The sequence below is a fragment of the Solanum tuberosum genome, unplaced genomic scaffold (genome assembly GCF_000226075.1).
Source record: "Solanum tuberosum cultivar DM 1-3 516 R44 unplaced genomic scaffold, SolTub_3.0 scf00018, whole genome shotgun sequence".
Classification (NCBI taxonomy): Eukaryota; Viridiplantae; Streptophyta; class Magnoliopsida; order Solanales; family Solanaceae; genus Solanum; species Solanum tuberosum.
Genome location: NW_006238944.1, coordinates 218,870 through 237,536, shown reverse-complemented (window position 1 = coordinate 237,536; position 18,667 = coordinate 218,870). Strand labels below are relative to the sequence as shown.

At 35.6% G+C, this 18,667-nt stretch overlaps 1 protein-coding gene across 2 annotated transcripts; it reads right to left on the bottom strand.

The window, feature by feature from the left end:
* Positions 1-3,231: 3,231 nt before the first annotated feature.
* On the bottom strand, positions 3,232-6,925 carry LOC102600976 (probable RNA-binding protein ARP1). Of its 2 annotated transcripts, none has more exons than XM_006340393.1 (6): positions 6,516-6,925; positions 6,224-6,377; positions 5,462-5,606; positions 4,838-4,880; positions 4,517-4,730; positions 3,232-3,514 (listed from the first exon to the last, which is right to left on the bottom strand). In XM_006340393.1, exons 1-6 carry the CDS (start codon positions 6,699-6,701, stop codon positions 3,495-3,497), a joined length of 762 nt encoding a protein of 253 aa, XP_006340455.1. In that variant the 5' UTR covers positions 6,702-6,925; the 3' UTR covers positions 3,232-3,494. The 2 variants fall into 2 exon arrangements, with proteins under 2 accessions (XP_006340455.1, XP_006340454.1); XM_006340392.2 differs by having other exon boundaries at positions 3,232-3,494.
* Positions 6,926-18,667: the final 11,742 nt, after the last annotated feature.

Below are 18,667 nucleotides of genomic sequence, written 5' to 3'. Positions count from 1 at the left end.
AAGGCAAAAGAGAACTGGACAGGGGAATATTTGTATTGTATAATTATAAGTGTATAGTACGAAGATATATGTATTTGCATGTGTATATACAATTTTCTCTCGCTTTATACAAACACAAACGCATTTTATACAATTTGCGTTTTTTGTATAAAGTGAGAGAGGCGAGTGAGAGAGCGAGATCTGGGAGAGAATTTCGCTGGCAGGCCATTTGTATAAATTGTTGTCAGCCTCTCGTTTGTATAAATCGTTGAAAGTCTCTCAATTTAATTTTATGTGCTTGTATATCTGTATAAAATTTGAATTTGTATACAATTGAATCTAAATAAAATGTTTGTATATCAAATATCGTTCTCTCTCTCGCTTTATGCAAACATAAATTATACATTGTATTTTGTATAATCTGTGTTTGTATAAAGCGAGAAAGTGAGAAAGGCAAAAGAGAACTGGACAGGGGAATATTTGTATTGTATAATTATAAGTGTATAGTACGAAGATATATGTATTTGCATGTGTATATACAATTTTCTCTCGCTTTATACAAACAGAAACACAATTTATACATTTCTGTTTGTATAAAGCGAGAGAGGCGAGCGACAGAGAGAGCGAGCGAGAGAAGGAGAGTGGCGAGCGAGAGTTTGAGGGAGAGAGGCGACTGACAAACAGTTTGCTACATGGCACAATTAAATCAAAGTGTGGTTATACCATTTAATTTGAATTAATAGTTTGTCATTATGTACAATTTTTCCTAAAATTAATATATGTGATATGAATATATGTCTAATAAAATAATTTTCCCTTAAACGATCCCCTTACCAGTAAAATGCAATCCAAGTACTCGATCCGAAGTAATTGGGCCTCAAACCCTTAGCATGTGGTGTCAAAAAACATAGGAACTCTGATCCATCCATCCTACTACCCATTGCTTTCAATATTCCAATCACAATAGATTTTTTATTTTTTAAAAAAAATGTGATAATACAAGCGATTAGTGAAGTTCGTTTTACGTTATGAGGAAAACTTCAAGACAAAAGCAAATGAATTAAGTCTACGCGATGAGAGATTAATAGAATTAAAATCCTAGACATTCACTTCTTTTATTAATTTTATTTTCTCTCTCCTTATATAAATTTTATTTACATATGAAACAAATGACTAGTTGATATATATAAATTAAATGTGAATTTTTTTACAAGATATAAACTTGTGAATCAATTTTTGTATTTGAAAAAATCTCAAATAATGATTTGAAATTCCCAAATTATGATTTTTGGAGAATTTGAGATTTCATCTCATGATATGAATTCATGAGGTGAAATTAACATAAAATCACATGTTCTAAAGCTAATTTCATCTCATAATTGCATATTACGATATGAAATCGCATGTCCAAACGCCTTCTTAGTCTGCACGAAAGTTGGGGGTTACTGGCTCTTGAACCAATGCAGATTTTCTGTCCTAATTTTTTTTTGAAATTGGTGATTTTGTTTAATAAAAGAGAGACTTCAATTGAGAATGAAAATATTATTTGATCTTCGATATCTTGATTGTTCAAGAAGTTTGACCGTCACATTATTGGAGCTGGACATGCTCCATTTACATTAGTTACAACTTACAAGGAGGGAACGTCAAAGAAAATGTTACTAAGTAAATTGAGATAACTATTTAGGAATTATTTGGTTGAGTGTATTAGAAAAAAAAATATTTATATTAGTTTTGTATGTTATTAGTAGCTTGTTTGATACCGTTTTTTAATTTATATATATATAGTTAATGTATATTTTATTTGGTATTAAGGTATGCATAACTAATACACGAAAATATATGGTATTAATAATACAAAAAAATTTAATGCTTGCATTAGCATGTTTAAAGACACTATTACACTCAAAACATATTCCACGTCCTTTTCATTATATTTGTGGAGCAAAATATTTCTATTTAGAAATTTATGTGATACAATTTTTTTTTAATATACCAACTCAAACACAACGAATAAAATAAACTCAATATATTTAATATCAGCATTACTCATACATTATATTTAACACTATTCATATACACCTTACCAAACGAGTCCTGAATATGTGTTGTGATTGTCAACTTTAATAGCACATAGATTGAAATCTACAAGTTTTTTTGCAAATGGTTTTGAAGTTGTTGTTTTTTTCTTTTTGTCCTAATATATTCAGAAGCCAGCCAGGCAACTGATGAAATATTGTTGTTACCTACCAATGTTCTTCATTTGGTTACTGCTATATGATTTAGATTGAGAATTCTAAGTTTTATAAAATAAAATAATAAAAAAACAACAGACTCCTATTCTGATTTATGATCCTGCCTGCCACATGTGCTCCCTTTCCATGAAGAAACAAATTAAATTTAAGCAAGTGGATATCAAAATTCTTGTACCCATTATAATACTTATAATGAACTTAATTAGTACACTTACATAATTTATTAAAGAATTAACTATATATAAAACTAGATTTGATAAATACATAGGTTAATTAAGTTGCACCCCATCATATACATCTAATAACCATGTCTCTCCTCCATCATGGGTGTAAAAAGTGTTCCACAAATAAGTATTATTAGGATAATTACACAAGGGTAATAATTATTACTCACATATCAAAAATAATGTTTAGCGATAATTAATTAACGATAATATCTTAATTGTCACTAAATATATATATTTTTAGCAGTAATTACAAGTAACAATCACATTTTAACACCTTTGTTTAGATGCCGCTAAAGCCTATAAGGACATTAGATCAGTGACAATTAACTAATGTCGGTAAAAGTTTTAACACTCTTTGTTAATGTACCTATTTATTGCCACTAAAAGTTATTTTTGTTGTAGTGATTGAAGCTCTTAACCCACATTCACCTCCAACCATCATATGTGTATGTAATGGTTTTGTAGTATTATTTGTCTCAACGCTAGACAGGAAAAATAGAAGAATTCAAATCGCTAAATAGAAAATTGAAAAAGGCCAAGCTATGAACAATACTCTTTTCAACAATAAATAAACTAAAAAGCTAAAAATCCGATATCTAAATTGAGGCTTACTCATTTAAGTGTGATCGTAGATCTGGCATTTGAATTAGTGAAGATGCAATATGCAACTATAGAGGAAGAAGCTTAGAGGTTTCAATAAACATATAATTCAATGTTTATGCTTAATAATTAGAAGCTCCTATAATATGTTAGCCATCAAGAGAAAGGGATTAGATAAGAAATGAATAAATCTAACTAGTAACCTGATTGACAATAATAAATTTTTTTGTTTGTTTTTGCTTAGAAAAATTACAAAGAAAAAAATAAATAAAATTGGAAATTAATTAGAAGAGCCACTACAGAATATCTCTAATAATAGCATTGCTCTGAGCAGCCTCTCATCCTCTTTTGTTATTTGATCCAATCACCACCTTTAATTCTCCATTCTAATAATTGCTCTTTCTTATCATCCTTTTCATCATAATAATTGTACCTATTCCACAGCCAAACAAACTGTTTTTTTGTAATATCAGTTTCCAATTTTATATATTTAATAAAAACCACTATATACTTAGCTAATTATTATTAATTTATTCAAAAAAATACTGAGAAATGATCAATAAAAAAATGAAGAGAATCTCTAGCATTCTCACATGGTCATGTTCCAAGTGATTGTATACCATGTGACTTCCTTGATTCTTTTTAATCATCAACATAGTAAAATAATTTATTGAAATATTTTTCACACTTCATACTAATTATTACTACTAATTGTAGCATTACTTTTAATTTCATTGCTTTACTCTTTCTCTTAATTTGTTTGGAAAAAAAAATGTTTCCCTTCTTTTATTCAACGTATCTTTAATTTAAGACCGCAAGATTCAAAAAGAAAAAAATCTTAAATTTCATGTTAAATTCAAATCAGACAAATAAATTAAGATAAAGAAATAATCTTTATTCATGAACTTCGAGTATCATCTGAATAATTAAATTGAAAGTATTAAAATATCTTCACCACTTTCGAAAATGAATAGGAAAAAATTAATGTCTAGGTAAAAATGAAAATGAATAGGAAAAAGTAATGTCTAGGTAAAAATGAAAATCTCTAGTCTATACACTATTGTAGTGTAATGAATAATTTTTTTTACTTTTTCTACCCTTGTTGACCTATGGATATGATGAAAAGATTTATGCCACTCTGTAGTAGATTTTGATGTTGAATATATTCTCCTAACACCACGTGGATGTGCGTTGGAAGAAGGATCCAGGCAATTAAGAAATTAATATTATAACCCCATGTGAGACCTACGTGAAAGCATCATTATTTTTTATTATAGTAATTAATAATACTCCTTTCGTTTTATCAAAAATAATCGTCTCATATCAATATAGAATTAATTAAACCTATAGTCAATATGACATTTTGAATTTGAACATTTTCCAATACTCTATATATTGATGTCACTATGTTAAATAGAAAGTGTTGATCGATCTAATATGAGACGGAGGGAGTACCTGCAGTAGGAGGAATTGATGTGGGCTTTGACATAAGGGCTGGAAGTGCAGGTATTGGGCCAGCAGGTGTTGGAGAATAGATATGGGCTGGAAGGCCCATTGTCTGTGACTGATGATGAAAGTGATAGTATGGGTACATTGGCATCATTGCCTGACTTGGATACACTTGAGAAAAATGCCCATTCATGTAGCCCCCACCATTGTAGCTTACTTTCTGTGCACCATGAAAAAACAAAATTTTAATGCGGGCTTCGAACACCGGATGAAAAAAAAAAAAGGCTGAATAATGAACAATTGTTTTTTTTTTGTTGGTGAACTTACATGATTGTAGTTCACGTCTGTGGCAATATAAGCTGGAGAATACCTGCAAATATACCAACAGTTTATATAATTATGTCTCTATTTTTCAATTTATAAGATAGGAAATTCTTTAAAACAATTTGACCATGGTTGCCATCATTGTTGTATCAACTATGTAAAATAAATTAAATATTGGGACTTATCTTACTTCTTTTTAGAATATTTCAAGTAGTATTCCTTCCTTTTAATTTAGGAAAAAAGGTTTGATATACTCATTAACTTTGTCATTTAAAACTAATATATTTATCGTTATAAAATTGACATATATCCTTTTTCATCTAAGAGAAAATGATTTTTTTAAAACTATTTTACCTTGGGTATAGTCCAAAATCATTAATTATTATAACTTAGTATGTCCGCGCTAATTTAGACGGTGTTACGCCAAATCTTACCGCATAAAGGAAAAAGGAGGGAGTCTTGTTAGTAAGAATAAGGTCTCATTTATTTGCATTTAATGGAGGTTTGAATCTGAATGGTTCAAGCATTAAGTTGAATGAAAAACTAATTAAACTAGAATAATATTGAGATCCAAATCAAAATAAAAAGATTAGAGAGTAATTAGGGTTTATTTATTTATATATTTACCCATAGAAAGGAAGAGGCTGATGATGGTGCTGATGGTGAAAGGGTGAAGCCGGAGCTGCAGCTTGGGGTGCCGCAGCAGGATAGTACCACTGCACGTGACTTGCAGGTGATGCTGAATTAGCCCTTGGTCCTACCACATTAGCTCCTTCAACATTTTTCAATAAAAATATAAAATAGAAATTAGACTTCACATAATTTATTATCACAAAAATCTATCTCTATTCAATTTCCATGTCAAATCGATAGATGCATATTAAGTGTTTGCATATAAATTTCTATACATAATCATGATCAATTCATAATACTATAGTTTCATCTTATAAGTTCCCTTAACCATGGTAATTTGATGTAAACATTGAGTGTCAATAAATTCAGATTCATTATTTAACATGATAAATTATAGAAAGAGAAATATTGAAAACATGACGTACATTATCAATTTCATTCTCGAACTATTGTAAGCCTTACAAACACCTCTTTATTTGACTAATTGAACTTAAATACACCTTGATCTTGCAATATGAGTGATATTCACCCTTAAATTCTCCCCAAATTTACGGGTACTCTTACAATAGTTTGAGACTACTTGCTATGTATTCATATGACAGATCGGAGATTTATCCGGGGTATCAAAATCTAGTTAATCTAGTAAAGAAGTATTTTTAAGACCGTCAGTAATTCGATATAAAACTAATAATTTGTGTGAAGGAAAAAATGTTTTCAATACTTCTCTCATATAATAAAATTTTCCATAAGAGGTACCTTGTTGAGGAGGAGGGGGGGGAGTGATAGAGGGAGAGGGGCGGGAACGACGGGCGCCGAGGGACGCGAGATTACAGTTGGCTCGGCGCCCGTTGATAATGGGAGTGGCATCCTCGCATGCTTTTTTGGCTGATTCTGCGTCCTTAAAGGTCACCTATCCAAAAAGAGGCGAAAAAAGATTGAGTCATTTTACATAAATTAAAAAGTAGTAAACGTTAATTTGTCATACACTAATCTTGTAAAAATAAATGTGATAGAGATTTAAATAAGACAAGGAGAATTGATAACATACAAAGCCATAGCCTTTGGATCTTCCGGTGAGCTTATCGGAGATGATGACAGCTTCCAAGATGTCACCATACTTGTCAAAGTGCTCTTTCATGGCTTCCTTAGGAGTTTCCCATGCCAACCCTCCTACAAACACCTTTGTTAGCGTCGTATCCCCCAAGTTGTTGTGGTTAATATTGCTCATCGTCATGTAGAGAGAGAGAGAGAGAGAGGACTAATGAATGAAGTTTAGTTAGACTTCAAGGACAGAAAATAGAGGACTTAATTGAAAAAACAACTTCTTCAAGACTATATAAACTTGAGAAACAAGAGGGGGAGGAGGAAGTTAAAGGGGGATCGGGAGATTGATGGAATATTCATCATATAATATACATACATTAATAATATATATAAAAGGATTTTTAATACTATTAATAGCCTAAAAATATATATTCACAAGTAACTAACTTACCATAAAAAATAAAAATAAAACTAGGAATATAATCTAAAACATAGGAAAATTACTTGCTTCAAAATGTTACTCTCCCTGTCCTAATTTATGTGGCGTTTTTCTAGAGTCAAACAGTTTAATTTTGATCAGAAATTTGCTCATGGACTCTTAAAAAAATTTGAAATACAATTTATATATTTGTAAATTACGTAAAAAGTACTATAAATCACAATAGTTTTTAAAAAAAATATAAACTTATTTGAATTTCAAAATACGAAAAGTACCACATAAAATGAGACAGGAGAAGTATATAACTTTTTATAATGTCAGTGTATATAAATTAAACTTTGACGCCCGCACATATACAATATACACATAGAACTTAGTTGTATATAGTGCATTGTTGTGTGTGGGTGGGGGTGGGGTAGGGTGGGGATGGAGGGGGGTGGGGTGGAGAATAAGAAAATGGAGAAAAGCAGGAGGACAGAAAAGCATACAGTTGGACGATGGGTTGAGGCCATCAACGTGGTCTCCTTTTCTTCATCATCTTCTATCTGGCATTGTGTAATAACTAACATGCTACTCTTCATTAAACTTTACTTACCATATTAAAAGCCCTACCTTTGTATGTTGTGCTGTAATATTTCCTTTCCAAATTTGGAGGCATAACAATTTAAGTTTATGGTCCACGCGTTATTCCTTTCCTTTAACCAATTTAAGAATTTTTATGTATTTGCCTCAAACTTCTAATGCATATTTGGCTAGAATGGGCAAAGGAGTAAATATACCCCTTCACTTTGCGATTTAGAACATATGTATTTCTTATTAAAAAAGTGGTGTATATATATTCTTGTCGTTTAATGAATGGTGCCAGAGGCGGATCTAGGATTTCAGAAGGATGAGTGCACTATTACGAAAAAATGCATCTAACATATAAATTTGATCGATTTGACCTTTACGTTCTTAACACTGAACCGTTAAATTTTAAAAATTATAGGTCCAACATATATAATACTACTAGTTTTAGATTTTAATATACACATTTGATTTAATTATATAAATTTTTTACAATGCTATTATTTTTTAAGGAATTTTCAATGTAACACACTTGACAATTTTAAAAGATTAAAGCCAAAAAACAAAAGAGAAAAATGATTGAAACGCAAAAAGTGTTATCGATAACCACTTGGAGGAGTATTACTAAAAAAACTAAGATAGATATAAGTTTCTATCTTTGCTTAGAGAGGTGCACTCAATCATCATCGTATTATTTATGTTACTTTTAACATGGGCTCACACCTCTATATTTAAATATTTTTTAAAAAAAACATAACACTACTATATATGATCTAGAGAGGGAGCATGGGTTCACATGAACCCACTGAACCCCCTCTAGATACGCCTCTGAATGGTGCATATATACCCTCATCGTCTAACAAATGGTGTATATATACCTTTTTCGTTAACAGGCTTAATTTTTTAAAAAAAACAATCTTAAAAATAATTTTTAAATTCCCAAAATATCACGTCACTTAAAAAAATTACCTCATCCATTTTTCTTACCCACCCAGACCCTACCAAATTAAAAGAATCTCAATCCTTCTTCTATTCAAACCCAATCCAAACTCATTTTATGAATGAGTAGGCGAGGAATTAAAAAAATTATTTGGATCGGGTCTAGAGGTGTGAGAAAAGGGTGAGATAATTTGTTGAAAACACGTGACATTTTTGCAAAATAAAAAAATCAGTATTATACAACAACATGCCTAGTGAAATCTCACAACTGAGATCTGGGGAGGTAGATTGTACGTAGACCTTACCACTACCTCGTGAAGGAGGTTGTTTTCGAAATACCCTCGGCCCAAGTTCAACAAATCCAGGTGTAAAAAAAAAGGAGACAGTGAAAGAAACATAACAAGTAACAAGGCAAAGTCTACTAGAAATTAAGGAGCCAAAAACAACAATAAAAAGATGTGATAATCAAAACATAATAGACATCATATTAGGATAGATTATTGAAAACAATAATAAAAAACAGAAAAAGAACTACAATAATCCAACTAGTACCAGACAAACACTAGTCATCCTAAGAAACACAACACTACACTACCTACTAAATATCTACCCTAATACGTGTCATCCACATCTTCTTATCTAAGGTCATGTCCTCGGTAACCTAAAACTTCATCATATCATGTCTTATTGTAACACCCCGTATCGGAAAGAGGGAATTAAACCAGATTTTTGAGAAGTTGCAGGTGTCAGCCACGGAGGCCAACCACGGCTCGTGGGTTGAACCACGAACCATAGGTGTGGTCCGTGGGTTGGTCACTCTTCCAGAGTTCAGGGGTCCCAAGTCATGGTCTCTGATGACCAACGACGGTTCACCAGGACGGACCGTGGGTTAGACCACAGCCCATTGACTGGGCCCGTCGTGGGTCACTCAGGAAAAGGTCCAAACATGGACCACAGAAGGGATCTACGGACCGTAGGTCGGTCCACGCCCCGTGGTCCAGGGTTCCGTCGATGGCCAAAATTCTCTGTATTAGTGACGGATGTGGTGGATGGACCGTCCACGGTCCGTTGATGGGGGTCTCATGGGTCACTACTGGCAGTTATTCTTAGGGTTATTTGGGTCTTTTTCTAATTAATTAATTCCTATACTATGTCATTTTGCCTACATCTAAACCACCTATATAAGTATTTTTAACCCCAAAATCCCCCATTTAATTCATTCTTCCTAAATCCCAAAAGAAAACCAACTCCTCTCAAATATTCTCTCTCAAGAACTTGACGAAGAAGAAGAAGATTTCACCTAGGGTTTCAAGTTAAGGATCCAAATTCTCCATTGAAGATAGGAAATTGGACTTGAGGTATGATAGCTTTCATCCATGGGTTCCTTCCACCCATGGAATCCCCAAATTCCTCTATTTCAAATGGTAGGATTCCACAATTAGCTAGAGTTTTCTTCAAACACCATGGGTTCTTTTGATTATTGATCTTAATGGTTTAATTATGTCTAAATATGCATGAATTGATAATTTACAATGCTTTATGATGTATACCCTATGAACCCATGCAAACCCCTATGTTTTCCAAATTGTGATCTCATAATATGAGTTGTTGATGATGAAAGAAGAGTTTTATGATCTAAAGCATGAAGTAATAGAATTACATGAATTTATGATAAAATCCCTATCTAATGTTAGAATTCTAGATTTGGTGATTGAAAGTAGCTTTGAACCTTGAAAGGGCAAAGTGTGAGTTTATGCATGATCTTATGAAACCTATGTAATGCTTTAAGGGTGCTTTGAGAGTGAAGTGTCAATGTTGTTGTTGTTGTTGTGTTGTTGAAAGGTTATTCTCATAAAACACTTACAATCATGATGTGAAAGGTTTTCTCACATAGAAAGGATTCTTAGGTTGAAAGGTTATTCTCACCTAATTGAATAAATGAATAAGAGTTATCCTAATGAACTAGCTTGGATTGACAAGATGACATGTCTTTCCATGGACAATGAAAATAAATAAGAAAATACTATTCCGTGAGAATTAAGCTTAGCAGTGAGTGGCTTGAGATGGAAGATATCTCGTGAGTAGAGGCCGAGTTTCTAGAAGAAGTCTCATGAGATGGAAGCTCACCCGTGAGTAGAGGCCGGGTTTCTAGTAGCAATCTCCTTATCACATAACTATGTGCCCTCATAGGTTGATTAGCTAGTGGATCCACTTAATCTAGATGTTCATGGTTCTACCTTAGGCAAGTAGAACAACCCTTTTCGATGTAGGAGACACCGGGTGATCATGTTTTAGCTCACATGATATCTTTGTCGGTTAAGGCTAGTTCTTTCACAACAAGTTGACTTATGAACTAAAGTTACTTAAAGAAGTATCTTATATGTGCTCAAAGACATAAAGATGATTTAGCTTGCATTGACCATGATGTTATTACCTATGTTTTCCAACTATTTTTATTATGATGTTTAAACTTGGTAAACTGCTTATCATGAAATGAAATGTCATTTTTAGCATGTTTTAAATATTTTTATGTAGAATTATCATACTTCGTGCATTTTTGTACTAACTCATACTCTTGCCTACATTTTTCCCAAATGTAGGGTCCGACAGGCAGGGTTTCCAATCTAGTGGCTAGAGCTTGGACTTTGATCTCTTTTCGAGCTTGGTGAGTCCTCATAGTTCGAGGATGGATTTCCTTATTGTAGTTTCACTTTCGTATTTCCTTTTTGGACATAATGTATGGTCTATGTCCACTTTCATTCGATTGTAATAGATGACTATGTTGAGACATGAGCTAGACTTCCGTTTTTCTATAAGATGTTTTGGACTTAAATATTATTTTTACTTTTTATTGTTCTAATGCTTTATGCTATGAGGATTAAGTGGCTTCTATGGAGTCCTTCGGGGTTCTATACGCTATATTATATGTAGGGGGTACCCCTGGGTCGTGACAAACTTGGTAATCAGAGCACAAGGTTTAGAATGATCCTAGGATGATGTCCCATAAGCCGCGTCTAGTAGAGTCTTGTTCAGGAGTGTGAAGCGCACTAGACTTATGAATGAGAGGCTACAAGATGATTAGGAAACTACACTTTTTTCATTACTCTTAAGTTGTGCCATAGAGTTTAACTCTATAAAGTCTCCCTTCTAATCCTTACCTTATGCTCTTCAGGATATGTCTATTCGAAGAGCTTACACTAGAAGGAATGTGAGGGAGAATATGGAACAAGAAGCTCCTACCCAAGCTCCTTCTCAAGCTCCGGTCGATCCCTTGGCCGAAAAAGTTACTAATGTAGAGTTTAGATCGGCTTTTCAAGTGTTAGCCCAAGCCATGATGGCTCAAGCCAATAGAGAGGTGGTAGTCCTCGTGAACCTTAGTGTGGGTACAATGACTTTAAGAGTGAGATTTCATGAGGATGAACCCTCCGAAATTTCATGGCTTCAAAGTTGAGGAAGATCCTCAAGAGTTTATTGAGGAAGTCTACAAGGTACTTCCTATCATGGGAGTGACTTCGGGAGAGAAGGTGGAGTTGTCCACCTATCGATTGAAAGGTGTTGCTCAAGTTTGGTACAATCAATGGAAAGAGGCTAGACCGGCGGGAGCGGGTCCTATTGAATGGGAAAGGTTCAAATCCGCTTTTCTTGATAGATTCTTTCCCTTTGAGATGAGGGAAGTCAAGGTGCTAGAGTTCATCAACCATCTTCAAGGAAGCATGAGTGTAAAGGAATATGCTCTAAAGTTCACTCAACTGTCCAAATATGCTCCAACAATGGTTGCAGATTCAAGAGCTAGAATGAGTAAGTTTATATCGGGGGTGTTGAAATTGGTGGTTAAAGAGTGTCGTACCGCCATGCTCATTGGTGACATGGATATTTCTCGTCTCATGGTGCATGCACAACAAATCGAAGAGAATAAACTCAAAGAGAAGTCTAGAGAGGTAAAAAGGGCTAAGACCGGTGATGGTAATTTCCCACATGCTAGATCCGATGGACATGGTCGTCCTAAGTTTCGTCAAGGGTTTTCCAGTCAAGGTTCCTCTAATGTTCCACCTAAGTTTAACAAGGATAGGGTGTCTAACCCTAAACTTCAAGGAGGGAATGGTGGTGGTTCATTTTTGGCTAGGTCTACATGTGCTAAGTGTGGGAAGAAACATCATAGTAAATGCCTAGCCGGCACCGATGTTTGCTTTAGTTGTGGGAAGAGTGGTCACAAAATGAGAGATTTCCCCATGTTCATGGAAAAAGGAAGGGAAGGCAAACAAGCTCTTCATAGCGGTTCAAACTCCAATGCTCCAAAGTAAAATCGCTTATATGCTCTCTAATCCCGAGGTGACCAAGAGAGTCCCCCGGATATAGTGACCGGTATGTTAAAAAAATTTCAACATGATGTGTATGCCTTGTTAGATCCCGGTGCTACTTTATTTTTTGTGATGCCGTATATGGCAATGAGGTTTAATGCTCCTCTAGAAGTGTAATTAGAACATTTTTTCTGTCTGTACTCCTATTGGTGATTCTGTGGTGGCTAAGAGGGTTTATAGAAGGTATCCCGTTTCCTTGTACCATAGAGTTACTCTTATAGACTTGGTAGAACTTGACATGTTAGACTTTGATGTCATTCTTGGGATGGATTGGCTGCATGCTTGTTATGCCTCTATTGATTGTAGAACTCGAGTGGTCAGATTTTAATTTTCAAATGAGCCTATCCTAGAGTGGAAGGGGAGAAATTTTATGCCTAGAGGTCAATTTATGTCTTACCTTAAAGCTAGGAAGATCATCTCGAAAGGTTGCTTTTACCATGTTGTTAGGGTGAGGGATGTAGGTTCTAAAACCTCTTCTCTCAAGTCGATTCCCGTGGTTAACGAATTCCCAAAAGTTTCCCCCGATGATTTTCCCGGTATTCCTCCCGAGCGGGAAATAGATTTCGGTATTGACCTCTTCTAGGATACACAACCTATTTATATTCCTCTTTGTAGAATGGCTCCGGCGGAGTTAAAAGAGTTGAAGGAGCAACTAAAAGATTTATTGGATAAGGGTTTCATCCGACCGAGTATCTTTCCATGGGGTGCTCCCGTGTTGTTTGTTAGAAAGAAAGATGGGTCTCTTGTAATATGCATTGATTATCGTCAATTGAATAAAGTGACCATTAAGAACAAGTATCCTCTCCCAAGAATTGATGACTTGTTTGACCAACTTCAAGGGGCTAGTTATTTCTCTAAGATAGATCTTCGTTCAGGCTATCACCAGTTGAGAGTAAGAGGAGTTGATATTCCAAAGACGTCTTTCTGAACTCGGTATGGCCATTATGAATTTCTAGTGATGTCATTTGGTTTAACTAATGCTTCGGGGGCATTTATGGACTTGATGAATAGAGTGTTTAGGCAATACCTAGACATGTTCGTGATTGTGTTTATCGATGATATTTTGATCTATTCAAGGAGTGAGGATGAATATGTGGACCATTTGAGAATTGTGTTGCAAGTTCTTAAGGACCAATAACTTTTTGCAAAGTATCACAAATGTGAATTTTGATTAAGGGCCGTAGCTTTCCTTGGTCATATTGTGTCAAGTAAGAGAATTGAGGTAGATCCTAAGAAGACAGATGCGGTCAAGAGTTGGCCTAGACCTCTAACCCCTTCCGACATTAGAAGCTTTTTGGGTTTGGCCGGTTACTATAAAAGGTTTGTTGAGGGATTTTCTTCCATTGCTTCTCCTTTGACGGCTTTGACTCAAAATAAGGCTAACATTGTGTGGTTGGAAGCTTGTGAGAAAAGTTTCCAAGAGTTGAACGATAGACTTACTTCCGCTCCGGTGTTGACCCTACCGGAAGGTACGGATGGTTTTGTGGTGTATTGTGATGCCTCTAGAGTTGGGTTGGGATGCATGCTTATGAAAAATGGTAAGGTGATTGCCTATGCTTCAAGGAAACTTAAGATCTATGAGAAGAATTATCCTACCCATGACCTTGAGTTAGCGGCGGTTGTGTTTGCCTTAAAAATATGGAGGCATTAATTGTATGGGATTCATGTGGATGTTTTGACCGATCATAAGAGTCTACAATATGTGTTTAGTCAAAAGGACTTGAATCTTTGCCAATGAAGGTGGTTAGAACTATTGAAGGATTATGACATGAGTGTCCTTTATCACCCCGGTAAAGCTAATGTGGTAGAGGATGCTCTTAGTCGATTGTCGATGGGTAGTATGACTCATGTAGATGAAGAAAAGAAAGAGTTGGTTTGTGATGTCCATAGGTTGGCTCGATTAGGTGTTCAACTAGTGGATTCCACTAAGGGTGTTGTCATGGTCCATAGTGGGTCTGAATTGTCTTTTGTGGTGGATGTAAAGGCTAAGCAAGGTCTTGATCCCATTTAAGTTGAGTTGAAAGAAGCGGTACTTAAGAAGTTCGTACTTAGGTACCAAGCTCGGTTATGTGTTCCAAATGTTAATGACTTGAGGGAACGAATTTTAGAGGAAGCCCATAGTTCTCGGTATTCTATTCACCCGGGAGCCACCAAGATGTACCGTGATCTACGAGAAGTCTATTGGTGGAATGGGATGAAGAAAGATATTGTAGGATTTGTGGCCAAATATCCTAATTGTCAACAAGTGAAAGTTGAGCACCAAAGGCCATGAGGTTTGTCCCAAGACATTGTTATTTCTACTTGGAAGTGGGAAGACTTGAATATGGACTTTATAGTTGGTTTGCCTCGCACCCCGCAACAACATGACTCGATATGGGTAATAGTTGATCGGATGACGAAATCGGCTCATTTCCTTTCCGTCAAGGTTTCTTAGTCGGCGGAAGACTATGCTAAGATGTATTTGAGAGAGGTGGTGAAATTGCATGGTGTGCCTTTGTATATCATTTCCGATCGAGGTACCCAATTCAGTTCTCAATTTTGGAAGTCATTCCAAAAGGGTCTTGGTACTAAGGTTAAGCTTAGCACGAATTTTCTTCCCCAAATCGATGGGCGAGCGGAACGTACTATCCAAACCTTGGAAGACATGTTAAGGTCTTATGTGATTGATTTTAAGGGTATTTGGGATGACCATTTGCCATTTATGGAATTTGCCTATAATAATAGCTATCACTCGAGTGTTGGTATGGCTCCATTTGAGGCTCTTTATAGTATGAGGTGTAGATATCCTATAGGTTGGTTTGAGGTGGGTAAAGTTGCCTTGATAGGTCCTGAGCTATTTTATGAAGCTATTGAGAAAGTTCGGCTTATTGGAGAGAGGTTGAAAACGGCTCAAAGTCGACAAAAGTCTTATGTTGATGTTAGATGAAGGGATCTTGAATTTGAGGTTCATGATTGGGGTTACTTGAAACTATCACCTATGAAGGGTGTGATGAGGTTTGGTAAGAAAGGGAAGCTTAGTCCCCGGTATGTAGGCCCATATCTTTGAGGCGTGTTGGCAAGGTTGCCTATCAGTTAGATTTGCTAAATGAGTTGACATCAGTGCATCCAATTTTCCATGTCTCTATGCTTAAGAAGTGTGTTGGAGATTCGACGTCCATAACTCCGCTAGAACGGTTGGGAGTTGATGAAAGCCTCTCTTATGAGGAAGTTTCGGTTGAGATTTTCGACCGACAAGTTAAGAAGTTAAGGAATAAGGAAGTTGCTTCCATAAAAGTTTTGTGGAGCAATCAATTAGTTGAGGGTGCTACTTAGGAGGCCGAGGCCGATATGAAGTCTCGATATCCTCATCTCTTTCCCTCAAATCCTCTCCTAGCTTGAAGTAATGAGTTCCTCTTGATTGTTTTTTGTTTAGGAGTCATGTGTGATTTATGTGTTTCTATGATTTCGTTATGATTATACATGTTCATGAAAAAGCTTATGTTTTGAAATAAATGGCTTAAATGACTTATTTTCCTCATGTTGTTGTGTTTTGAGTATGAGTTGCCTCATGACTTATTGATGAACATGTTTTTGATATGTTTTTTTAGAGTAAATTGCATATAGGCTCCATGAGATCTTGTTGAGCATTCTTTAAAGCTTGGAGAAGGTAGTTCCTCCTAAGAACATAAGAAATGTTGAAATTTCATGTATGATGGTTGTTAGATGTAGTTCCTACTTCCTTGTGTTGCATTTGAGTATGTTGAGAGTTAGAGTCGATAGTCCCTCCTCGGTTGTATGCATTGCATTGATTCGATTGGGTTGTTAATTTCTATCATACTCTTTTAGAGCCAGTTTAAACCTCATTCTAGGACGAATAATCCCAAGGGGGATATATTGTAACACCCCGTATCCGAAAGAGGGAAATAAACCAAATTTTTGGGAAGTTGCATGTGCCAGCCACAGAGGTCAACCACGACCCGCAGGTTGAACGACGGACCGTAGGTGTGGTCTGTGGGTTGGTCACTCTGCCAGAGTTCAGGGGTCCCAAGTCATGGTCTTTGATGACCAACGACGGTTCACTAGGACGGACCGTGGGTCAGACCACGTCCCGTTGACTGGGCCTGTCGATGGGTCACTTGGAAAAAGGTCCAAGCATGGACCACGGAAAGGACCTACGGACCGTAGGTTGGTCCAGGGTTCCGTCGATGGCCAAAATTCTCTGTACTTAGTGATGGATGTGCAGGATGGACCGTAGGTCTATCCACGGTCCGTCGATGGGGGTCTCGTGGGTCACTGCTGGCAGTTATCCTTAGGGTTAGTTGGGTCTTTTCCTAATTAATTACTTCATATACTATGTCATTTTGCTTGCATCTAGACCACCTATATAAGTATCTTTAACCCCCAAAATCCCCAATTTAATTCATTCTTCCTAAATCCCAAAAGAAATCCAACTCCTCTCAACTATTCTCTCTCAAGAACTTGAAGATAAAGAAGAAGATTTCACCTAGGGTTTCAAGCTAAGGATCCAAATTCTCCATTGAAGATAGGCAATTGGACTTGAGGTATGATAGCTTTCATCCATGGGTTCCTTCCACCCATGGAGTCCCCAAATTCCTCTATTTCAACTGGTAGGATTCCACTATTAGCTAGGGTTTTCTTCAAACACCATCGTTTCTTTTGATTATTGATCTTAGTGGTTTAATTATGTCTAAATATGCATGAATTGATGATTTACAATTCTTTATGATGTATCCCCTATGAACCCATGCAAACCCCCATGTTTTCCAAATAGTGATCTCATAATGTGGGTTGTTGATGATGAAAGAGGAGTTTTATGATCTAAAGCATGAAGTAATAGAATTACACAAATTTATGATTAAATCCCTATCTAATGTTAGAATTCTAGATTTGGTGATTTAAAGTAGATTTGAACCTTGAAAGGGCAAAGTGTGAGTTTATGCATGATCTTATGAAACCTATGTAAATGCTTTAAGGGTGCTTTGAGAGTGAAGTGTCAATGTTGTTGTTGTTGTTGTGTTGTTTAAAGGTTATTCTCATAAAACATTTACAACCATGATATGAAAGGTTTTCTCACATAGAAAGGATTCCTAGGTTGTAAGGCTATTCTCACCTAATTGAATCAATGAATAACAGTTATCCTAATGAACTAACTTGGATTGACAAGATGATATCTCTTTCCATGGACAATGGGAATAAGTAAGAAAATACTATTTCGTGGGAATTAAGCTTAGCACCGAGTGGATATTGACCTTGAGATGGAAGCTCTCCCGTGAGTAGAGGCCGGGTTTCTACAAGAAGTCTCATGAGATGGAAGCTTACCCGTGAGTAGAGGCCGGGTTTCTAGTAGCAATCTCCCTATCCCATAACTATGTGCCCCCATAGGTTGATTAGCTAGTGGATCCACTTAAGCTAGATGTTCATGGTTCTACCTTAGGAAAGTAGAACAACCCTTTTCGGTTTGGGAGACACCGGGTGATCATGTTTTAGCTCACATGGTCTCTATGTCGGTTAAGGATAATTCTCCCACAACAAGTTGACTTATGAACTAGGGTTACTTAAAGAAGTATCTTATATGTGCTCAAAGACTTAAAGGTGATTTAGCTTGCATTGACCATGATGTTATTACATATGTTTTCCAATTATTTCTATTATGATATTTAAACTTGATAAATTGCTTATCATGAAATGAAATGTCATTTTTAGCATGTTTTAAATGTTTTTATGCATAGTTATCATACTTAGTGCATTTTTTTACTAACACATACTCTTGCGACACGCCGAGTGGTCACTTACCTCGCCGAGTTTTACAAGACCTCCAGTTAATATAGGGGTCCAAATGGCGGACAAAGTCGC

Bases quoted from the DNA above. Each gene is read 5' to 3' on its own strand.
- LOC102600976 (XM_006340392.2), bottom strand. From the start codon at position 6,701: ATGACGATGAGCAATATTAACCACAACAACTTGGGGGATACGACGCTA. The intron at 6,378-6,515 runs GTATGTTATCAA...CTTTTTGGATAG, and splicing joins GATCCAAAGGCTATGGCTTT to GTGACCTTTAAGGACGCAGA. The intron at 4,731-4,837 runs GTAAGTTCACCA...CATGGTGCACAG, and splicing joins CAGACGTGAACTACAATCAT to AAAGTAAGCTACAATGGTGG.